At 36.8% G+C, this 21519-nt stretch overlaps 1 protein-coding gene across 2 annotated transcripts; it reads right to left on the bottom strand.

Annotated features, from left to right (window-relative positions):
• Positions 1-1444: 1444 nt before the first annotated feature.
• Positions 1445-19661, bottom strand: fybb (FYN binding protein b). 2 transcript variants are annotated; one of them, XM_042509245.1, is made up of 19 exons: positions 19446-19661; positions 13018-13969; positions 9365-9500; positions 9185-9258; positions 8792-8814; positions 8061-8116; positions 7182-7314; positions 6905-7064; positions 6509-6629; positions 5601-5620; positions 5389-5458; positions 5154-5240; positions 4657-4697; positions 3415-3493; positions 3216-3315; positions 2639-2801; positions 2484-2517; positions 2364-2395; positions 1445-2251 (listed from the first exon to the last, which is right to left on the bottom strand). In XM_042509245.1, exons 1-19 carry the CDS (start codon positions 19446-19448, stop codon positions 2229-2231), a joined length of 2307 nt encoding a protein of 768 aa, XP_042365179.1. In that variant the 5' UTR covers positions 19449-19661; the 3' UTR covers positions 1445-2228. The 2 variants fall into 2 exon arrangements, with proteins under 2 accessions (XP_042365179.1, XP_042365180.1); XM_042509246.1 differs by lacking the exon at positions 5154-5240 and having other exon boundaries at positions 19446-19660.
• Between the last annotated feature and the right edge of the window lie 1858 nt (positions 19662-21519).

Here is a 21519-nt window from a genome sequence, read left to right as displayed (position 1 = left end):
ATGAACATTTAGCTTATTATTTGAAGTGATTAAAAATCTAATTTAGTTCCGCCCGATAGAAGAAATGGGCAGGTTATACATGGTGTTACTCATAGAAGGGAATATGACAATGATTTAGGGACTGTTCTTTATGTATCAGAGGAGTAGGGTGGTTTTTTTTTTTTTGTTTTGTTTTGTTTTTTTAACCCCGAGGCTACACATATTTCACTTGATCCTCCCTTAGTGACTGGTGGGAAAATGCATGATCCTCCCTTCATTGTAAATTAGATGTTAGATTTTTTATTTATTTATTTTTTTTTTTAAAAAAAAAAGAAAAAAGGCAGAATCCTCTAGCTGAAGAAAACTGTTTTTTTCACTCTTGTCGTGCATGCTGGTTAGTTCATGCAGACAGTTTATTTTTAGAAAGAGATTAAATGAGATGTAAAGTTATTGTGATGATTATTTTAAACTCTTTTTTCTGGTGGAAATGTTTGTTGCACATGATGTGTTCATTGAAATTTACAAAGTTGAACATCCATTGACAATTTCAGCTCATACAGTTTCTGGCGATGATAAATGGTGTACTTTTGGTGATTTTTAAAGAAAACATGCCTTCCAAACTAAAGAAAAAGTGGTAAAAATAAATACAAAGTACAGCCTATTTATTTTTATTTATTGTTTTGTATGCTCCTCCAGTAAGTCGGATTAAAAAACAAAGTCCCTCCCTAGTGCTTAAAAAATTATTTGACATGCTTCCCCCTTTTACCCCCCTCATAAATAACAAACAGTCCCTTAGGCAAGAGAGTCAAACGACAAAAAAGCCTGTTCGCCTTCCTGTTGACACTTGGCAGAATCTGATCTCTTAATGCATATCTCGTCAATTTTTTATATGAGACAATTATATGCAGTTATATAAAGCCATTTGGCAGGTGCAGTGCTGGAAAACAGTTGAACCAGCTCAAACACAATAAACGTGAGTCACGTGCATGTTTCAGGGCCCTGGAATATAGTAATATAGTATAGTATAGTAATATAGTATCATATTCATTTTTCTTTGATCTGTTTTTGTTGTTGAATGAACTAATCGTATCAACTCTATTAAGTAAATTTAGTAATGTTGGATCGATTATTCTTAGTTCTTTTCACCAAAATCTATAGTAATATATCAATAATTTACAGCTAAATATTTAACTTTGCTTTTAAAACAAATCCCAGTTTGTTGCTGTTAGTAGTTACTTGTAGCTGCCACTAGATGTCACCAATTCTCTTCTTGCTAATAAGCTGCACAGAGTAGGTCACGATAAAGTAGTTGATATTTCTTTGTTCTGGGGCAAAAAGTTAGTTTAAGTAGTCTTAATGTATCCATCACATACCTGCACATACTTACATTTAAGTTTACAAGCTTCACACAACAGTTTCCTGCACATGTTATTGTTATACTCGTGAAATAGGGGCATAGAAGATATCAGAATCAGATTTAGCTTTATTGGCCAAGTATGCTTCCACAGACAAGGAAATTGACTTCAGTTAGCTTTGCTCTCAATGTACAGGAATTAAACACTAAATATAAAAAGAAAATAAGAAAAGAAAAACAGATAAAAAACAGGAAAATATAGTTTTAAATGATAAAAATAATAAAAAATATGGTTTTGTTTTATCAACGGCAAAATAAGATAAATAAGGCAGAGAAAAGTCATAATTGTATCCATATGTTTTGTAATTTTAAGTACAGGACTGTAGAGGAGCTTTGGCACTGAAACAGTTGTTTAGTCTACATGTTAAAAACTTGAGTCAAAGATGCCAGAGTTAGTTTTGGAGCTTTTAACATTTCATTTGGCCTTACAGATGACAACGTAATACACATACAGTACCATAGCAAGGACATTAATTACAGACAAAATAACAAGTAATGGCTCAAGCCTGAGTTATGCAAATACTGCTGTTTTAAGTAATTTTTTTCCAGTTTGCTGAAATGTAATTAAACAAAACCCTATTGAATTATTTTGAAGAAACAAAGTTAAAAAGGATAATATTGTTCAAAGAAATTAAAACTAGCCAGATTCCAGATCTCTAAATCTTCACTCACATGTCCAATTAAAACAGCCATTTAAATGCTGATTAATAAATATTAAGGGTAAATTAAATAGTTATCAGGCTAACCGAAAGCAGCTCCCAATGTATATCATCAAATAACAATAAATAACGTGAACAGTATCAGTGTAAAACAATAAACCCAGCGCAGGATGTTTCTAATCGTTGTCATAGATGCAATCTGAGAAGAAAAATTGTGATATTGATTTAAAACATTATTTATATTATGATTTATTTAGACTGTGTTGATATCTACAAATATGAAGTGATGAAAGATAAGCTGAAAAACATACCATCCCCAATATCGTCATAGATATCACCATCGCTGTAAACAAAACCGAAATTATCAGTACAGCATAGTGTTACGTCTCTCTGTGTGTATAAATTAGTGTGTGAATGTTTGTGGTACTCACTCTGTCACAATGTGGCTGGTCGAAACATAACCAACTGTAAGTAACACACAGACAGATTTTAGTCTTGGAGGTTCCAGTTTTGTGGTGCAAAGAATGAATAGATAGCGTAAAAATCTTGAATACATGCATTAATTCATTTTTGTCCAAATACTCACACTTGCCCTCCTCGTTCCGACAGATCAGTTTGTTATCCACGGCTTTAACAACGACGTCAAGTTTCTCTCCTGCTTTGACTGAAAGCTCCTTCACACCCCACTTCTTATTGGTGAGCGTCGGGGCGATGGTCACCTGGTACAGCACCTGTATCTCTCCGTCATACTGAAAGACAATTATATCGTCAATGCTGTGGCTATGAATTAAGTTTAATTTTACATCCTGATAGCACCTAAGCTTTTCATGCACAGAAAGCACTCAAGTTTAATTCACTAGGATGATTATGGTCAACATTCCACTGAATTTGAATTAAAATTATTGTTTTTATTTGTGTTAAAGTATTAATGCAACATTATGCAACTTTTAGTCGATTTTTGAGTTAATTTCCAGGTCGTCAAATACCAACTTGTTTGGTCGATGGTTGGACCGAAGCACCAACCCAAAACGCTGGTATTTGACAACTTGGAAATGAGACTCAACAGTCAACTAAAAGTTGCATAATGTTGTTTTAATAAATTAGAAAGCAACACTTTTTTTTGCACTTTAAAATAGTTTTAAAGATGTAATGGAGAGAAAAACCTTAAACTTTTTCCTGAACTCCTTCTCCTCTTTCTCGAACTTTTTCTGTTTCTTTGGGTCTATCTCTTCAGTCTTGCTTTTACCTTTCAGGTGTGGAAGGCTGCGGAGTAAAAGAAGAGTCATTGGTTGTTTTTTTTTGTCTCCTGGCAGTTTTGAAAATATATCTGAAATCATGGATCTGACTGTATGTTGCAGATACCTGCTGATGGGAGGAAGAGGAGGCACATTTTGAGAGTCAACATCATCGTATATGTCCTCATCGATTGCTCCAGGTGGGTCTGTGATAACACGTGGAAGAGGTCATTGATGTGAAAAATCTAACTTTTAATCATAATCCAGACATTTACATGCATTCAGAGGGGTCACTTTTACTCAGCCTGCATATAACAAAAAATGTCTGTCGTATAATGTAAAATGGAAATAGCTGCACACCTGGATGGTGAAACTTAAAATCTGACATAAAAGATATCCCCCCACCTGTGTGGTACTTTATTTTTACATTTTAAGTACTCTGCTGATTCAGATTAACAAATAAATGATGATAATATTATATGAAAAAGACTTTATTGGTCCCCAAACAGAACTTCACAAACTACTTAGTAATGTAAGAAATACATGAAAATAATTTAAAAGATTTCCCTTTTTACCGGCTGCGATTTTAAATTGATTAACACATTAAAGCATCAATAATTATAATCTATTAATATATATTGTTCTGATTCTGCATATTGATTACTTCTACTTTTGTTACTTTAAGTATTTTTTTTATGCTAATACTTTTGTACCTTAACGTGTGTAACATTTTCAGTTCAGAACCTTTAAAAGAGTATTTCTACAGTGTGGTATTGCCATTTTTACTTAAGTATAAGATGTAGTACTTAAGTACTCAGTCCTAGCCCAGAAACATTTTAAACTCAAATGAATTTAGACTAATGTAAACATTAATAGTTTAAAATGTGTTGACAGAGTGTTATATAAAGTAAAAATATGTAACTTTTGCAGAATTCCCATCACAAGGTACAATGACAGAGTAATGCTAAAATGTTGTGTAACAGAACCATAAATAGAGGCAAGTCGTAAGTCAGCAAAGTGACACACTCAAGAGTTTTAAGTTTGGCAAAAATGTTTCATTGCTTATGAATTTAAAAAAATATTATATCTTCTTTGAAAAGTTATGTCTCACTTATACAATATTAACCAAGGAGCAAGGACTTTGGGTAAATATATGACCAAAGGCCTGTTGCTTACCAGAAGGGCATTTCAGCATTAATTTAGAGTACAGTATTTCTTCCTGTAGTCAGTTCAGAGACTCCAACAAGTGCATTACCACTTTGTTTTTAATGGAGAAGAATAAAATCCAAGGAAGGACAAATATAGTATCTCCTTTTTTTCCATTAAATATCCATTCAGAATATGTTAGTATTTTCACAGTGAGTGATACCTGAATTCCCCTCTGCAGTGAACTGGCTGGGTGGAGGCACTCTGGCACAAGAGAAGAAAAATTATTAAAATGTTACATGATTTTTATATAATTATAATATCGTTAATTAAAAGTAGGTTAATGTGATTCAAAGCAGCACAAATTAATAATCATATTCATGAAATACAACACAATATTTTCAATTAGTATACTTGATGGTGTTAGCAGATTGTGCCCTGATTTTCTGATTAAGTCAACAGTCATGCATCAATTACAAACATGCAAATGCCTCGAGAAGATTAGTAAAATCGCGGATAATCAGCTCCACTGATTGTAATCAAAGTTTGTGAAGTAACATCCTTCAGACTCAGTTAGTGGTGAATGGGTTGATCTGATGGGGAGAAAATCAACATTCAAAAGCAACGGCATCTTTAGCCATTAACGACGGCTGGAAGATAAGGGATTGACAACAGCGGACAGTAGATCTGTGATCAGTCTTACTACTGAGTGTATTTTACACTTTAGTGCTGACAGGACGTCTGTTCCGGTCAAACATCCACAGGAAGCCACGAGGCTTTGTAGGAGAAGACCTGGAGTCCACAGGACTAGAAAGCCAACCAAGCATGAAAAGACCTGCATTTCTTTTTCTGTTCTCATGTTTAATCTTTCCTGTGTATCTTCCTCAAACATATTGTACTAAAACTCTCATTCACCATTTACATGTTCCTTGTACATAAACAAAACAGTTCCCACCTGACTTCCAGGTTTGGGTCAACGACATCGTCGTATATTTCTCCGTCTCCTGGTAGTGGAGGTAGGACAACTACAGCACAAAAGCAGATATATTATGTTACTGGTGACAAGTTTAATCTCAGTGAAATTACTATGATATCACCTGATTACAAATATTGTAATTGAATATAATGCAATGAATTATATTATTGTACAGTTTTAACTTAGCATACCTCCCGGTCCTTTGATCCCACTGTAGAGAGAGAAGAATATGATAAAAATATTTAAGAATTTAGTAAACTTTCTTCTCTCACTGTAGGTTGAAGAAGTGTTACATGTGGTAAGCAGGTACCAAAAGTAAATTCCACAAGCAGTGTTATGAACATGAATGTTAATTCATGAGCCTTAAAAGACAGCTTCACTGACAAAATAGCTACTTGTGAAACATTTACTCACTCTGTGTTACCTAGAATCAGTGAAGAAAACTTTGTTTGTCCCTACATGGTGAATGAAGAATCCAAAAACGTAGAAAACTCTTGATGAATTGCAGTAAAGGGGTGTACTTTTTACAATAGCAAAATATATCATACAGTTTGTTTACAAACTCGCATATAACTCTTGCAGTCCAATCCAAATCTCATTAATCCATGCTTCCCAATCATGTGCATTTTCACTAAAATCATAACATTTAAAACACTTGAGCGTGTAGCAGGCACGCTACTTATCTATGTAATAGACTGTTTCTGTTTTAAAAAGCAAAGTTTCTGCGAAAATGCATGTGTTTGGGAAGGACTGAGTACTCCCTGTATTTGTATTTTTTTGTTTATCGAAGAATCCATGCTAGAAAAACAAAGGTATCTTTACAAGTTCAGCATAATACAGGATGAGAAATTGATACACAAGTCTCTTCTGCATACTCTTATTGTGATGGCCCACCAGTTAATTTCAAAGCATATATCTGTTTGAGATATCGGCTGAAATCAGCATATTGGCTGAGTCTGATATTTTATTTTGAAGCCAATATCTGCCGATACTGATGACATGTAGATATTATGGTGCATTCCTACATGAATAAGAATATTACCAAAATGACAAATTAGTCCTTTAGGATTTAGCATAGAGCAGAAGAATAGTTCAGTACCTGTTATCAGAAGAGGCCACATCGATGTCATCATATACCTCGGGGTCGTACGCCTGCTGAGCCTGATGCTTCTTCAGAGTGTTGAAGTCAATTTCCACTGAAGTGGTCTTCACATAGCCGACTGTTAGAGACAAAGAGCACAGTGAAATATGTGATTTCATTAAAATTAGGATGCAGGTCATGATTCATTGCATGCTGTATGTAACTTAGTTGTAGACCAGTAAATGAGGATTGAGAATAGGTTGAAAATAGATAATGATGTTAAGGGATGTAACTAAAAATTTCATCCTTTATTTACAGTCAGGAGTGGAAGGATGCCATGGCAAAAAAGAAGACATGAAAGGTGAAGATACATGGAGAAAGTGAGACCAATGAGCGACAAATATGTGAACTGACTGGATCCATCTGACGTCCGTCCCAACCATTTCCCCTCTGGATTGCCCTGAACACGGATGATGTCCAGGCAGTCTCCCTGCTTCAGAGCAAGGTCAGTCTTGCTGCCTTTGCAATCCACACGAGCCTTCCCTTGGTGGATGACCTCCAGGGGGCCAACCAACTAACACACAGCCATGCACAAACATTCGTGTCACGCACACAGACAAAAACAAAGACATGAGAAATGTATCGATCTTCTATTCTACCTCAGCTGAGAGTAAAACTCTTGTCTGCTCACTTTGAATCTCTTTCTGGTATCTTGTTCCTTTTTCTCACGTTCCTTCTGCTCCTTCTTCTCAGCCTCCAGACGTTTTTTCTCCTCTTTTTCTTCTCTCTCTCTCTTCTTCTCTTGTTTTTGTTCAGCCGCTTCCCTTTTGAGAACGAGAGTGAACAAGAAACAGGAAATTGGATATAAGGTTAAACTTAGTGCCAGACTACGTGGACGCTCCTGTTACAAAACTCATTTTTAACAAGTAGGACAGCCAAATACATGTCAGCATCACCTATTCATTGAAAGCATGACAAAATTTAAAAGGCTACACTATCTTACAAATGCCCAGTTTATCTATTTTTTGTAATCATTTTTAATAAAGGCATTTATCATAGCATCTTAGCCTATGGGTATTTGTAGCACATCACTAGATGGGCTTTTCTTAAAATACCAAACACAAAAAATACCAGAAAACAAAAATTAAAAGCGTTTTTCAAATAGATAAAATCCTGAGGAAAAATACCTATTGCTTCCTTATTTTTTGCCTACTGAAAGCACATCTAAGTGAGGATGAATGGCCGAGTGTTGTAATGTTGTAGTGTTGCAAAACAACCACCAGAGAACAGTGTTAGTAAAAGGTAGACCTAAACACGGCTGGACTGGGATTAAAACCACCACTTGAGTGAGCTAACGAAGTACAGGAACAAAGTATATGGGCTGACAAAAGCAGGATCATTGCTTTGTAGAAAAAATCTAGTTTGGACAGGACTTTTCAGCTTTAGACATAAATACACACATATACGTAAATAATAAATAATCCTAAAACTAATCCAAATTCAAAAACAGGAAACAATCAGTGAGGTGCTGGATGAATACGAAGCGGTTTAATACAAAATACTCTCTCACCATACTTCATCAAGATCCTCATACATCTCTCCATCATCATCATCATTATTTTCTTCCTGGGCCAGAGAAAAAACATGGAAAAGACAGCAATAATTTGTTTTGTTCACGTTTATACATCATACAGCACATAATGTATACCTTTTACACCTACGTAGACCATTGTAAAGACATATTTCATGTACATTTTCATTCTTTTAATTTTTCTTGTTCCCTCTCTGTAACTGCATATACATGTTATTCACCAGAAATTTCACATTCTGAGGTCAATCGAACATAAACTTACAATCCTGATTGTTGCTGTTTGTTTTCACTACATAATGCATCAATAGGATTATTACTTTGGTCTGTTTTTGAGGTGTAAATTACTTTTTTAGTTAACTTACAAAGGTTCATAGTCTCTGACGCCGCATTTAATTTACTTTTTGCCCTAACCCAAATATACTTCAGTATGTACATCAGTAAGTGAATGCATCACTGTTAATATGACCTGAAGTTAAGCACTGATTCTGATTTTTTTTAGTTCAGTAGCAATTTCAGTCATTATTGTCTAAGATGTCACTTTGAGTTTAGTCCAAAACGATCTTATTCAAGCACTGAATATAAGGTTGAACAGCTCCAGACTAGTGTCTATCACACATGCATGTTTCCATCTGAGTGTTGATGAGTCTGCATCTCCATATGTAACTGCACGCAAATCTGTATTTATATGAAAGTAAATCAACATGTCTCACCTTTGCCCTCTGACTCGGGTGACCTAAAAAAAAACAATGAATCAGCATTACATAAGAATTTGATCTTTGTGGAACAGCTATGATCGTCATGATCTGACTCATTCTTCATAACTGACTATTTTTATTTATGTCTTGATTTTGAATCATGTAAAACAACATTTAAGTTTCACACAAAGAGAACTCAACTAGGCTGATAACAATTTGGTAACTGTAAGACAGACTTATTATGTCTGAGGTATAGTTCCTTTTATGCGGCTCTTCTGATATGAAAATATAGTACAAGGCTGAGCACTACACAGTTCTCGTTTGTCGTCCTGTGGTGCTAAAAACGTAACCGCCTTGTCACATAGTAACGACACATCGCATTTGATGAAATAGTGACAGTTACTGAACCTGTAGATGGTGGTAGAGGAGGAGGAGCGTTGTTAAATTCATCAATATCATCATAGGTCTCATCCTGCTGGATCCTGGAAAGCAGTCAGGATTTACTTTTTGTTAAGTGGAGAAGCTTTATCCAGAAAACGTTACACTTTAAATAATTTTTATCTGTGTGTGCATGAATGTGGAGCTTACATGGTTCCAGGGTGTCGTGGGGGCAGATTAGGAACTGCAGACGGAGGAGGTTGAGTCGGGGTCATGTTGTTACTATGGTTACTGGGGTGAGAGGCCAGAGGAGGTGGGACGACCGGTTTCTTCAAGGCCCCAGGACCTGCAGCAAAAACACATGGTATTAAAATAGAGAATTAACGTTAAGCGTCTTCACCAGTACCCTTTAATGGCTGTATATAGAGATAACTTTATCAATCCTGAGAGGGGCTACAAGGTTGGTTGCCCATGCAGGAAAAAAACTCAAGTCAGATAGCTCACAACAAACAATGTGACAAACTCTGTTGGAGGTAAATGACTTGCATGTGAGCTCTTTTAGATAAACAGTAATTTTATCATTGTAAAAAACACCTCGTTCAAAGGCGACAGAGGAAAATGAAACTTTCTACTGTTCCAACAATCATCAACTCTGGTTTGGTTAGAATGAATCCTTAGTTTAAAAAGTGAAAATATGATGGCTCTGTACACGCTAAAATTACTGTTTATTTAAATGGAGTTTTTGTGGCTTTGACATTAGAATTTTAGGGCTGTTTAAGGTTTAGAGAATGGATCTTTCTCATTAACAAAAAGGTCAATCTCTGTACGGTCCTTTCCATGATGTTGTCGGACACACTGAGCCTGTTAGTAGCAAAAATACGTTTTTTTTTTGTGGATGTAAAGTGACGTGCACAAATGCCCTGAGTGGTTACATTACAGCCTATTTCGCTGTTGTCAGCTTAAGTGGGCTCACTCAATACTGGACCAGTTTCAAAAATTGTTGTGTCCACTAGTTACTCAGACACAAAAACAAAGGAACCAGGTTAATAAATGCCGAAGTTACCCTCTAGGTTAAGTATTTGAGTAAATGCTATCAGATCACAAACTGTGGTTGAAGTTTACTGGGGAAAAAATAATCAAAGGAAGCGTTGAAAACATCAAAACTGTTATTTTTTGGCCTCTGTCTTGCAGCATCTTCCCATGTCAGCCAACAGCCATCCCTCACCTCGGATTAGAAATCAGTTCAGATCAGGTATGTGTCTTAAAACAGACTCTCATCCGAAACTATCCCCATTTGCTGGAACTTACTTCCTCATGTGGTGAAACAAACTCAGCTGTCAGAGCAGAGAGCGAGGGGGGAGGAGAAAGGAGAAACTGGACAGGGAACTTGGTCGGGGGAAATTGAGGAACCAAGTGTGTCTCTGTGACTTTGGTCTCTTTTCTGAAGCTCTGAACAACTGTGCAGCAGCTTAGGTGTGACTTGCACTAATTTTGCACTGAATATACAAAATGCAAATTCAGATATTGTATACTGTATCTCTCAAAATGCTAAGAATAAGTGACTTTTAAAACAAGACAATAAGACTTTTAAAATCTAAGAAGTTTTTGGCTGCTTAGTCAGATAACCTACAATAAGTAGCAACAACATCTCTTAACCACGTGTGAAGCCCTTCTCACACTTCTAAAATGTGTGCACAGAGTCCGTCCGCAGTAGCGCTGCTTGTGACAGAGAGGAAAAGTAAATCGAGACAACACAAAAAGAGGAACCCCTTCTTCTTCTTCATACTGTAGCGAGACGCTGCACACTATTTACTCTGCTCTGTTATTTAATCCTCTTTACAGCAAGCACCTGGTTTAGCTTAGAGAGTGTGTTGACTACACATTTTGGAAACAAATTACACAGAAACCCTTTGCAGTGTTCAATTTGCTGTGTATGCTGCATACTGATTGGGAGCATAGGTGGCCAAAGACATATCACACCAAATACAAATCAAATGATGTGCATGCAGCCAGATATAGCTGAGGTTTTCCTGCCTGTGGGGCAACGTATGTTGACTGCTTGAATAACTCTCCTAAAACTGTATTTTCCAGCTGCTAAAGTAATTTGTTCAACACGTTGCCTTTGAAATGGTTTTGGAAATTTATAAAAAAAAAAAAGGACACTTTATACACTTTATGCTATTACATGATTTTCATTCCATTTGGAAAAGCTATAGTGTTTAATTAGGTAGTCAGTTATACAAGCTTTACTTATTCAGATAAATATCTCTTTTGCAGCCGAGACATACAGAACAAACTTTTTCTGCTTTATCTAAAGGAAGAGGGCTCGCTCAAGTTTATCTGTGGCACTAAAAGTGTTATCACTCATCCATGAGATGATGAGTGTTAAAAAGAGTTTTTGAAGTGGGGTTGTATGAGGTACTTTTGTATGAGGATTTTTTTAGTTGGGACTTTTGGATAACTATGCCTCCAGAGGTATCCTTGCTTAAGATACTGAACTCTGAAAATTGCTCTCGATGGCTGTGCCATTGGTGCATGAGTGTGCATAAATATCTAAACTGAGCAGCAGGTGTCACCTTGTAGGTCTCAGTGTGTGAATGGGTGAATATGACTCTGCAGTGTAACAGTGCTTTGAGTGGTTGAAAGAGTAGGCACTATACATACGCAAGTCCATTGACCATTTTTAGGTGGCTAAAATGTGTTTTGCAACTGCCCCCTGTCCAGAGTGCATTGCTTAGCTTCCACAGCGGTACTCCTGTCTGCTTCTCCAAACAGGGGGTGTGTTGACTGCGATCTACTGTATGTAATACCCTGACTATGGATAAGTACCGCATACAGCTCAGCTTCAAAAGATTAGAACTATGCCTTTATGCTGTAATTACTTTGGTGAAGCCTTGAACTAGGGGACTCTTTAAATACAACTTTAAAAAATGCAACATTGTAATGAATTGCACAATTGGTGACAAGTGATCTGCGTAAATACTGATATTCCCCTAGTGCATTAGTGGTTACATACTCATAATGAGTAGTTTTTTTATCTGTGTTGTCACTAATAATCCTTCAGCGATCGAAATCCTTAGCAATTTGGCTTGATTTCTTTTAAATCATGGGAAGAGGGCGATGAGCAACAGAAGAAGAAATTACCCCAAAATGAATGAGAAATTAATAAAAAATAGTACAAGAAAATTACCTGAAAATTATTATACAAAACAAAACAAACCATAAAAACAAAAAAGGAAAGTAAAACAAAAAAAATAGTAAAAAGTAGAATAATTTTGTAACATAATGTTAAATATGTAATTATCATATTTAGAAATGTGGTTTTCCCTGTCTTTTCTCCAGCTTTTTCCCCTAGCTTTTTTTGATACTTAGATTTTTATTTGGATTTTTCTTCAAGGAAACAAACAAAGGAAGGGAAAGAACAATAATAATGGAAACAACAAATGTTGTCTATCAGCAACAAATAAGTTCAGATCAAGCAAATTCATTACCAGGCACATTATCATCTACGAGTCCAAGTGGAAAGTGTTTTATATTTCGTTGTGAAGGTAAATGATCCCAGGTTCCGTGGCTTACACAAAATTAAGTCCATTTGATTAAGAGGTTACAGTGGGTAAGTGAGCTTTCCCCTAGCTTTTTAAAATAATTTTCTAAATCTACTAATTTCTTGCAATTTATGAAACATTTATTGCCAAGTTGCTTATTGCCTTTTTCCCATGTTTTTGAAGGAAATCACACCAATTTGCTCAGGGCTGAAAGGTTTAAATACTTGTAAAAGGCATCTGAAAGCAGCACAAGAAAAGTGATGTCACTCCAGGTTTCAAAGGGTTAAACAAAAAAGCTGTTAATTAAGTCCTGCTTACCATTATCAGAGGCCACAGCACCTCTTTTAAAGCTCTCCAGGTTGACTTTGGGGGGTCGGTTGGGCTTGGCAGGAGGAGGGCCCAAAGCTAAACTGTTGGGGAGGGGGTTGCGCTTGGGGCCTGAAGTGGCGTCGCTGTTTTTGCTGCTGCTCTGAGGAGAAGGCTTCGGCGGCTTCCTGAAGCTTGGTTTTTTACTGGCTGGAGGTTTTGGAGGAGCCACAGAGTTAGTACCAGTGAGAAATGATTTGCTGACTCCGTCTGCTTTCATGTCACTATCTGACTCCTTGTTGAAGATATTCTGAGCAGTCCTGAAGTTTGAGGGGGGCTTAAAAGTGGTGTTTGCTGAAGGTGAAGGTTTGTTAGCAGTGTCTGTGGTGGTGCCTGCCATCTCTTCATTTTGATGCCTTAATTTTACAAAGCTGCTGCGCGGTTTTTGTTGAAAACCCCCACCACTGTCTTCTTTCACCCAGCTGGGCTTAGAGGTGGCCGCTGGAGAGGGTTTAGGTAAAGCAGGTTTGGAGTCGGATAAGGTGGAGCTCAGAGGGGGCTTGTTGAGAGGGGGCTTCTGTAGAGGGCTTTTAGCTTCGGGAGACTGTGAAAAAGCTGGTTTCAGCGGTTTCTGCTGTTTAAAAGGTTTGTTGCTGGTGTTGGTGTCATCCAGGGTGTTTCCAAACCTGTTAGCCAGGGCTTTAGTTTTGTTTGGTTCATGTACCTCTGTGTCACTTTTAGTTGATACTGTATTTTTCAGAAATGTTGGTTTTGGAGGAATATTTATCGCACTGCCGGAGAGGCTCTCCAAAACTGGTTTCTTTGCCGTTATGGTCGGGCCGGAGGAGAGGGTAGGTTGCAGAGGTTGTTTGATGCGTCCAGGTGTAGTGGAGGGAGACTCGTCAGTGCTCGCTCCACTCGTTTGAAAGCGAGCCATCATGGCCTTTACATCAGTTTTGTTTTCCTGGAGAAAATGGAATAAGATCAGAAGGGGAGTTAAAAATCAAGATACAAAGCCAGAACTGAAAATAAGTTTGGGATGTGCTGTGCATGCCAGAATAGAAAAAAAAACCTCAGCAAAGAAAGGTTCTTAAACAGAAACTGTTGGACAAAGCCAAAGAGGAATAAAAGAAAACAAGATGCACATCATTCTTAGACTGACATGAAAGTTCACATAGGAACAGAAAGTTGCACAATTTTAAAATACCTTTATTTCGTACCAGGGAATTTCCTCCTCTCATTTTCTTTTTTTTTCTTTTTTTTTTCATCCAATCAATGCAACTCCCGCTCTCTCTGTGGTTACTTATTTAGCATACCTTCTCTCTTTTTCACTAAGCCACTCATTAACTGGTCATACTTGTGTACACAAACTGTGCCAAATACACATAACATTTTCACACACAGCTGTGGCACAGGAGGTGCAGGTCATCCATGAATTAGTGGTCCAGCCATGCTGAATTGACTTGAAATGCATTCCTCTGTATTTCTCAACCTTATTTTCCAGTGTTTTTGTGTTAAAATTAGAAATAGGAAAAAACATTTTTAAAATTGGTTCACTATTGAGCAGCAGCAAAATTCCAATGATCTGACAACATTATTGAAAGGATCCCTACAGAGATAGAACTTTGTTAAACAGTAATATCTGTTTTGTTAAACCAGAAACAACCAAGAAATTGCTTATGGCAAAAGACTCCATTTAAATATACAATAATTTAAGCATGTATAGAGTCAGCATATTTTCACATCTAACTGGATGAATTAAGAGTTTATTTTAACCTAACCAGAGTTGGTAATTATTGGAACAGTGAAAAATGACCTCTGACAGTTTTTGAGTTACATTTTGTTTTTGTCAACTTTGACAGAAGTGTGTTTACAATGAAAAACCTTTATTCTTTATTTAGTCTTTATTTAAATGTAATCTGGTGAGTTTGATGATGGCCATTTCACGGCTGTCTCTGGTAAAACAAAAATGAGCTTCCTGATTAACAAAAAGGTCTTTCTGTGCAGGGAACCTTTTTCTATAGTGTTGTCAGACACTTAGAATTATAATCTGAGCCTGTCAGTGGCAAAAACACTTTTAGTGGACACAAATTAATTGTATACACTTGGCCTTTAATGTTGCATTGCAGCTCATCTCGCTCAATACCAGGTCAATTTCTAAAATTTGTGTCTCGTTTTGTTACTTCCAGGTTCCAGGTTAAAAAATATCAACATTTCCATTTAGGGGGTTCAAAGGGTTCAAAGGATTCTGGGTTTCAACCCGCCGACCAGATAATGAGAACTGGGAACCAAAATTCATGTGTACCTCACAAGCAAAATAAAATGACATAATTGAAAAGCAAAATTAATGTTTCAAAACAGACACTCTTACAGGCAGACAAATAAAAGTTAAATGACACCTCGAGGCAAATTCTAACATGTCAATTGTACATATGTACCATAAAATAGATAAAACATTGACTACCTGGATAGGTCAAAGGGTACATAAAGAGCTTTATTACTTCACAGAACACATTTTGTATGACTTCCTGGAATATCTTAGGTCACTCTCCATATTATTTACAATATTGTTGCTTTGAGGTTAAACAAGCCTTAACAACAAAAAGGATTTACAGTATATTGCAGTTTGTTCAATACCCTGAAAACAAGTCCATAGACTAGAATATAGTGTTGCTCTGACTATGGCATGAATGGATAATTCATTTTGACATCTAGAATCTGAAAGTCTGCTCGATGAGCACCCAGAGGTGTGCCGAATGACACCATTCAAACTGTGCTCAGAATAGCAGGTCTGGTTCAACATCAGTCATGCAGCTGCTTCACAAAGTGCCATAATAAAATGACCAAGAAGCAGCCACACCTGTTTTAATGAGGCAGGTTTTGACTGGAGTTGACACTATACCAGGAAGTGGAGATAAGAGCACGAGGACACACAGCTGCTGCTATATTCCTATAGCTGAGCAGTACACGCAAGGGAAAACTGTACGATGGATACACATGTACTCCATGAAGATAAATGAGCATTTTAAATCACTTTAAATAAGTTAAATATCAAAATTCCACCAACACTGTCTCCAATGTTTATACACTGGTAATCGTTTTGGCTTTAGAGGAAGGGTAATAGCTGCCTTGATTACATTCACGAGAAACATCCTTCCATCCACAAATGCTTGTACAATGTAGATGCTGTAGTAAAAGATTACAGTTTTGATGAAATGCCAAAAAAGTTCTCTTTGAAACCTTAGCCAAAAATGACCATGACAAATGCATGAATCATGCTTTTGTTGCCACAAGCAGATTGTGACGTAAACAATTTTCAATTTGTATGTTGCAGAATAAGCTCTTCCTCTTAAATGTCTGCAGACAACATATCCATCCAAAATATGTCTAAAAACACTGATTCAGATTGCACTCCTGAGCTGTATTAGTATAATCCAGAACCTCTTTGTTTAGTCACAGTTGACCTCACCTGTAGTGCAATTTATCAATCTAGATTGTTGTGGTCTTTTGGTGTGTGTGTGTTTGTGTGTGTGTGCCCAGTGTTGGAGATATTACCTATAGAGATATCTGCTGTCTCTTGAATATAATGGAACTAGATGGCACTCTGATTGTGGTGCTTAAAGCTGCAAAAAATACATTTGAAAAACTCAGCAGCAACGTCTCTTTCCAGAAATCGTGACATAATCCACAGACCTTGTTGTGAGCAGTTTAATGTAGGAACTATTTTATTATTTTCTTTCCTTGTCAGCAGTATCACTGGATCATGGCACAGAGACATTTCGTTTTTTTTTCCCCTCCGTAGTGGTGCGGGGGGGGGGGGGGGGGGGGGGGGGGTGATCACTATAAGCAGCTGCCATCTAGTTCCATTACAATTGACGAAAGCCAGACATCTCTACGGCTGATATCTCCAACATTCGTCAACTCACAGTGAAAGACTAGAACTACAGGTAAGAGGGAAAATGTGTTTTTGATTTGGGGGTGTAGAGTCCCTTTAGCAAAATATAGCATATTCTATCATACTGGGCATATGAATCTACAGTGGAGAAATGGATAACATTGGACGACTTTAAGACTTGTCATTCCAATGTGGAAAATTGTTACCATTTAATTGTCATAAACATCATACATTTACCAAATACTGTACACCATGAGTTAGGATAGCCACAACTGTTCTCATTGTTAAAAAGACTACTGCCAACTTTTACTTAAAACCAAATGTCACTTTAACATCCTGTGTTGGTGACTCAACAGGGGTGTTAACACTAACCCTGACATGATGTTGCCGCTTATAGAGGAATTTTCCCTCATCATGCTTCTGTTTCTCTACCACAGTAAACTAAAAATTACCCAATATGCTCTGTAAAAGTCAGTTGCAATTACCGCTTCTCTAAAATGATTGTGCAGTTTCAGTTTTGTGAAAACTCAATATTTCTTTCAAATCCTGGAAACCCCTCACAGAATAATGCAACACACCTCAGAACAACAAACTGCTGCCAAAGTGACCATCGAGTTAAAACCAACACCTTCTCATAACAGTTTTACCTAAAGTAAACTTACTTTAGTTCATTCACATACAGCCCAATTACAGCCCACTAAAACCATTGCATAATAAACTAATAATAACAGTATGTCCTGATGGTTCCCTTTTTTAGAGTAAAGAAGTACATTCTGAAAATGTTCATCCATTTAGAAATCAGAAGATATCCAGCCAGAGATGTCTTTAAGAAAAACAAGCTCAATTTCAGCAATATGTCGTAGTTTCTGTCCTGTGTTGTAACGCTGGCATCACCACAAGCAGATCAAAGTGGAAGCCCGAGAAACAGGTTAAGCTGTCTCTCGCTTTACAAACTATTTACAAATCAGATGTTTTGGCAGTGCTTTAACAATAGGGTTCCACCAATATTGTTTTAAAGCAATACTTTAACCACAAAATGACCACTTTTATACCAAATAGTCATGGCATATTACCTTGTATTTGTTAAGAAATATTTTTTGCTTGTGTCTCTACGGAAAACAGCAAAAATATTGATTTTCTGATTGATTGGGGACAAAGTTTAACAATGGCAAAACTATATCAAAGCACTCATTTACAATTTGCACATAGCTCATGCAGTATCATCCAAGTCACACTTACTATTTAAAATTAAACTGAAAGTGAAAATTATCTGCGCTCTCTTCAGAGCCAGACTGCAATACTACATGTTTTTTTTTTAGCAAGAATGCATGTGTTTAGGATGCACTGAGCAAACGACTGGATAAATGAGAGTTGGATTATACTGCACAAGTTATGCGAGGGTTTGTAAACAGGTGTTTTGATATGGTTTCGCAGTTGTTTAATGTCATCCCAAATAAGTCAGTATAATATTTTTGCCAATTCTGTTGAGGCATGTGGGAAAACAAAGTTTTCCTCACAAATTCAAGGGAACATGGCATGACCAAATAATTTACAAATGGTCATTTTGTGGCTGAAGTATTCCCTTACCTTGCTCCCAAAGTCGGAGTATCTTAGCCTGCATGGGTGCATCAGTATTAGGTGTGCAGTAGGCTGTATTGGACTGTTTGGCAGGCCATATGTTTGACATCCCTGAACCAAAATCAGACTGCTTTATTTCAGCTAGTGTGACTAAAAAGCTGGCAAATGATGACATATCCTGGGTAAGCATATGATTAGTTTGGTTTACCTTTTTATAAAAAACATTAAAAACATTTTTTTAAAGTGCAGGGTAACTGAATTATGTGTAAATTCATAGGAGAAGTCAGAACAGCAGCGTGTCAGCCAGAGACTTGAGCCACTGGATGGTTTGGTGTTTAGCCTGTTGTTTATACATTTGATAAGCAAAAGTACATTTGAGGAAAAGAAATGACTGAGAAAAAGAGATCTTCTGGTCAAAGCAAAGAGGAACCATGTTTTCTGTTTCCAGTGTGATGAAAAGCGGAGGCCAAAGTTGCCTTGCTCAATGACGATGGCACAAAACAAAAAAAGAAGCTACCCTGATGGTGGCATCCGTTTTTACAAAATATATGTAAAGAAATCAAACAAAAACATAAAATAAAATGACAATGTTCTCATGGGTCTTCAACACTACATTCGAATAACTAAAGGCAAACAGATTGCATGCAAGATCTGTTGAATGCAAGGGGTACTGTTAAAATATAACAAGTACTTTCTAATCGCAACTTGCTCAAACATTGTCAAATTCATGTGTGCAAGAATGAATGGGTACTTGACGGTGCAAAGAAATACTCATAATAAGAAATAATAAGAAATACTCAATAATAATCCTTGATAATACTTTATAGGTCTAGTAACATCCTCTAACAAAATTTCTGCAATCAATAGCAACTTTCTCTCATTAAATCTTTCTCTGGCAGTCCAGAGTACTTATAATATCTAGAAAGTATTTTTTAATAGTCTTAGTCAACAGTGAAGATGTACTCACCATACTGAGGACAGCAATCCCAGGCGCCTCTGCTGCGTCCAAATGGCTGCTGTATAAAGTGGTGGAGAGTGTGTTTGTTCAGTGTCTGTGTGAGTTTCTGTCGAAGAGAGATAGGCACCGAGGTATAGTGAACAACGGAGAGTGTGACAAAGCATTAAGTGTGTGAGTCTGTGTGTTTGTGTGTGGGGGGATGTACACTCTGGCTCTGTCGCTGACATAGGCAGACTACTTCACTACTTCCTCTCTGAGTAGTATGTGTGTTTAGTATGGGTGTTAGTCTCACAGCCTTTGTTATCTGTGCGCTTTGATCTCGTGGATTTGCCTATCCCTGGCAAACTCCCTGCAGTTTTCTTCTGTGCACTCAACAACTGATGCCCACTCAGTGGCAGGTCAACAGCAAAACCACCATGAGACATGTCCCTTAGCAACACTTTTAATATGATTATTTTGATAAACAAAAATGTGACATAACTAAAATCTATATAGCCATAATAAGCAACAGCCATACAGTAGTAGACACAGTAAAGAATCTGGCCAAATGTATTATGTAACAACAAGTCTACAATCATGCTAGGAAGTATTGGTCAAACCCAATCAATGCATTTTTGAATTGATTGGGATCAGTTATTTAGAGCACGTAGCCTGCCTGATCCTTTTTCTGCATCCGCCGTCACACAGGTGTCATATGTGGAGAGCAGGATTTGCCACAGATATTCAGGTTTTATTGAAATTGTGCTACTCCAATAAGGAGAAACTTTATTTTTTCATGTTCAACTTAAACTTCTGAATTAAAACTGAATTTTTTGTTGGTTATTTTCAGTGAACTACTTTCACGCTAATGCTTTAACAAGCAAAGTGGTAACCAATTTTAATTTGTTGTGACTGGGAATGTTAAAGTTCAGCTACTAACTACTACTTAACACTACTTTGGTGTGGAATTGTGACTATATTACTTATTCATAGTGTTGTGTACTGTTTTTTTGCAATGCTACACTAAGTGGATTTGAGTGCAGTTTCTGATCACATCTTAGTTTTCTTACTTTGTTATTTTGTTGAAAAAAATGCTGCATTAAGTGGATTTGGGAGCAATTTCTAAAGATTCATTTTAGTCTGTTTACTTTTTTATTGCATTGAAAAAACAAATATTGCATTAAGTGGAATTGTGATAAGAGTCATATCAAAATATTTTTAGTTTGTTAACTTTGTTATTTTGTAAAAATAAAATAAAAACCCTTAGGAACTGATTGGATGCAGACAAATTGGGATATTGACTGGATAATAGTGCTAGAGGTAAAGTCAGGGACCCACCAAAGACCGTAGCATTTATTCTCTGGGTCCATGAATATCTGACTTCTGTCTGATGAAGATCGTTTGTAGCTCTAAATGTCCATTATCACCCCATCTTACGTTGAATTACTGTTCATGAAGTTTCTTTAGCTTTTGGATTCTTCGTTAGAAGCATGTGAGAAAAACTACTTTTATTTTTCACAAATTCAACCTAATAATTTTGTGGATGAAGTTTTCCACACTAGTACACTATTACACATTTTTTGACAGTGTCTTTGAGATGTTCTGCTTATGATCTGTCACCTGGTCTCTTCCCTTTCATAAAGCCCAGCTCTCACCTGAGTGCTGTGGGGATACACACCCATAAATGTCCTGAACACAGAACATAAGAAAATTTAGGCCGAAGGCAGAGTCCCTGCAGAATAATACACTGCCACACAGTGAGAGTGTGGCATAAGAGGGATTGCTCATGTATGAGTATATGCATTATATTTTAGGGAAATGTGGAAAAGTTTGTTGTGATACAGTGATTTAATAAGCCTGAAAAAAAGAGGACAACAATAGGACAGATGTCAATAGATGCTTTCTGTCAGAACATTGACTAACTCAACCTCGGTGGACCAAAAGAGAGCTGAGCAGTCCCCCTAGTGGATGTCATGGTTGTGATATTATTTAGAAGCATCATAAAACGAATTGGGTAAAATGCTGCAGGGCAAGATGGGACATTGATTGGCAAATTAGAGCAAGGTTTTAAGGTTTAGTAGATTTCCTATGCTCACAGGTATTC

This window comes from Plectropomus leopardus, chromosome 20 (genome assembly GCF_008729295.1).
Source record: "Plectropomus leopardus isolate mb chromosome 20, YSFRI_Pleo_2.0, whole genome shotgun sequence".
Classification (NCBI taxonomy): Eukaryota; Metazoa; Chordata; class Actinopteri; order Perciformes; family Serranidae; genus Plectropomus; species Plectropomus leopardus.
Note: the sequence above shows the minus strand (reverse complement) of the source record. Positions and strands in the feature narration are given on the sequence as shown.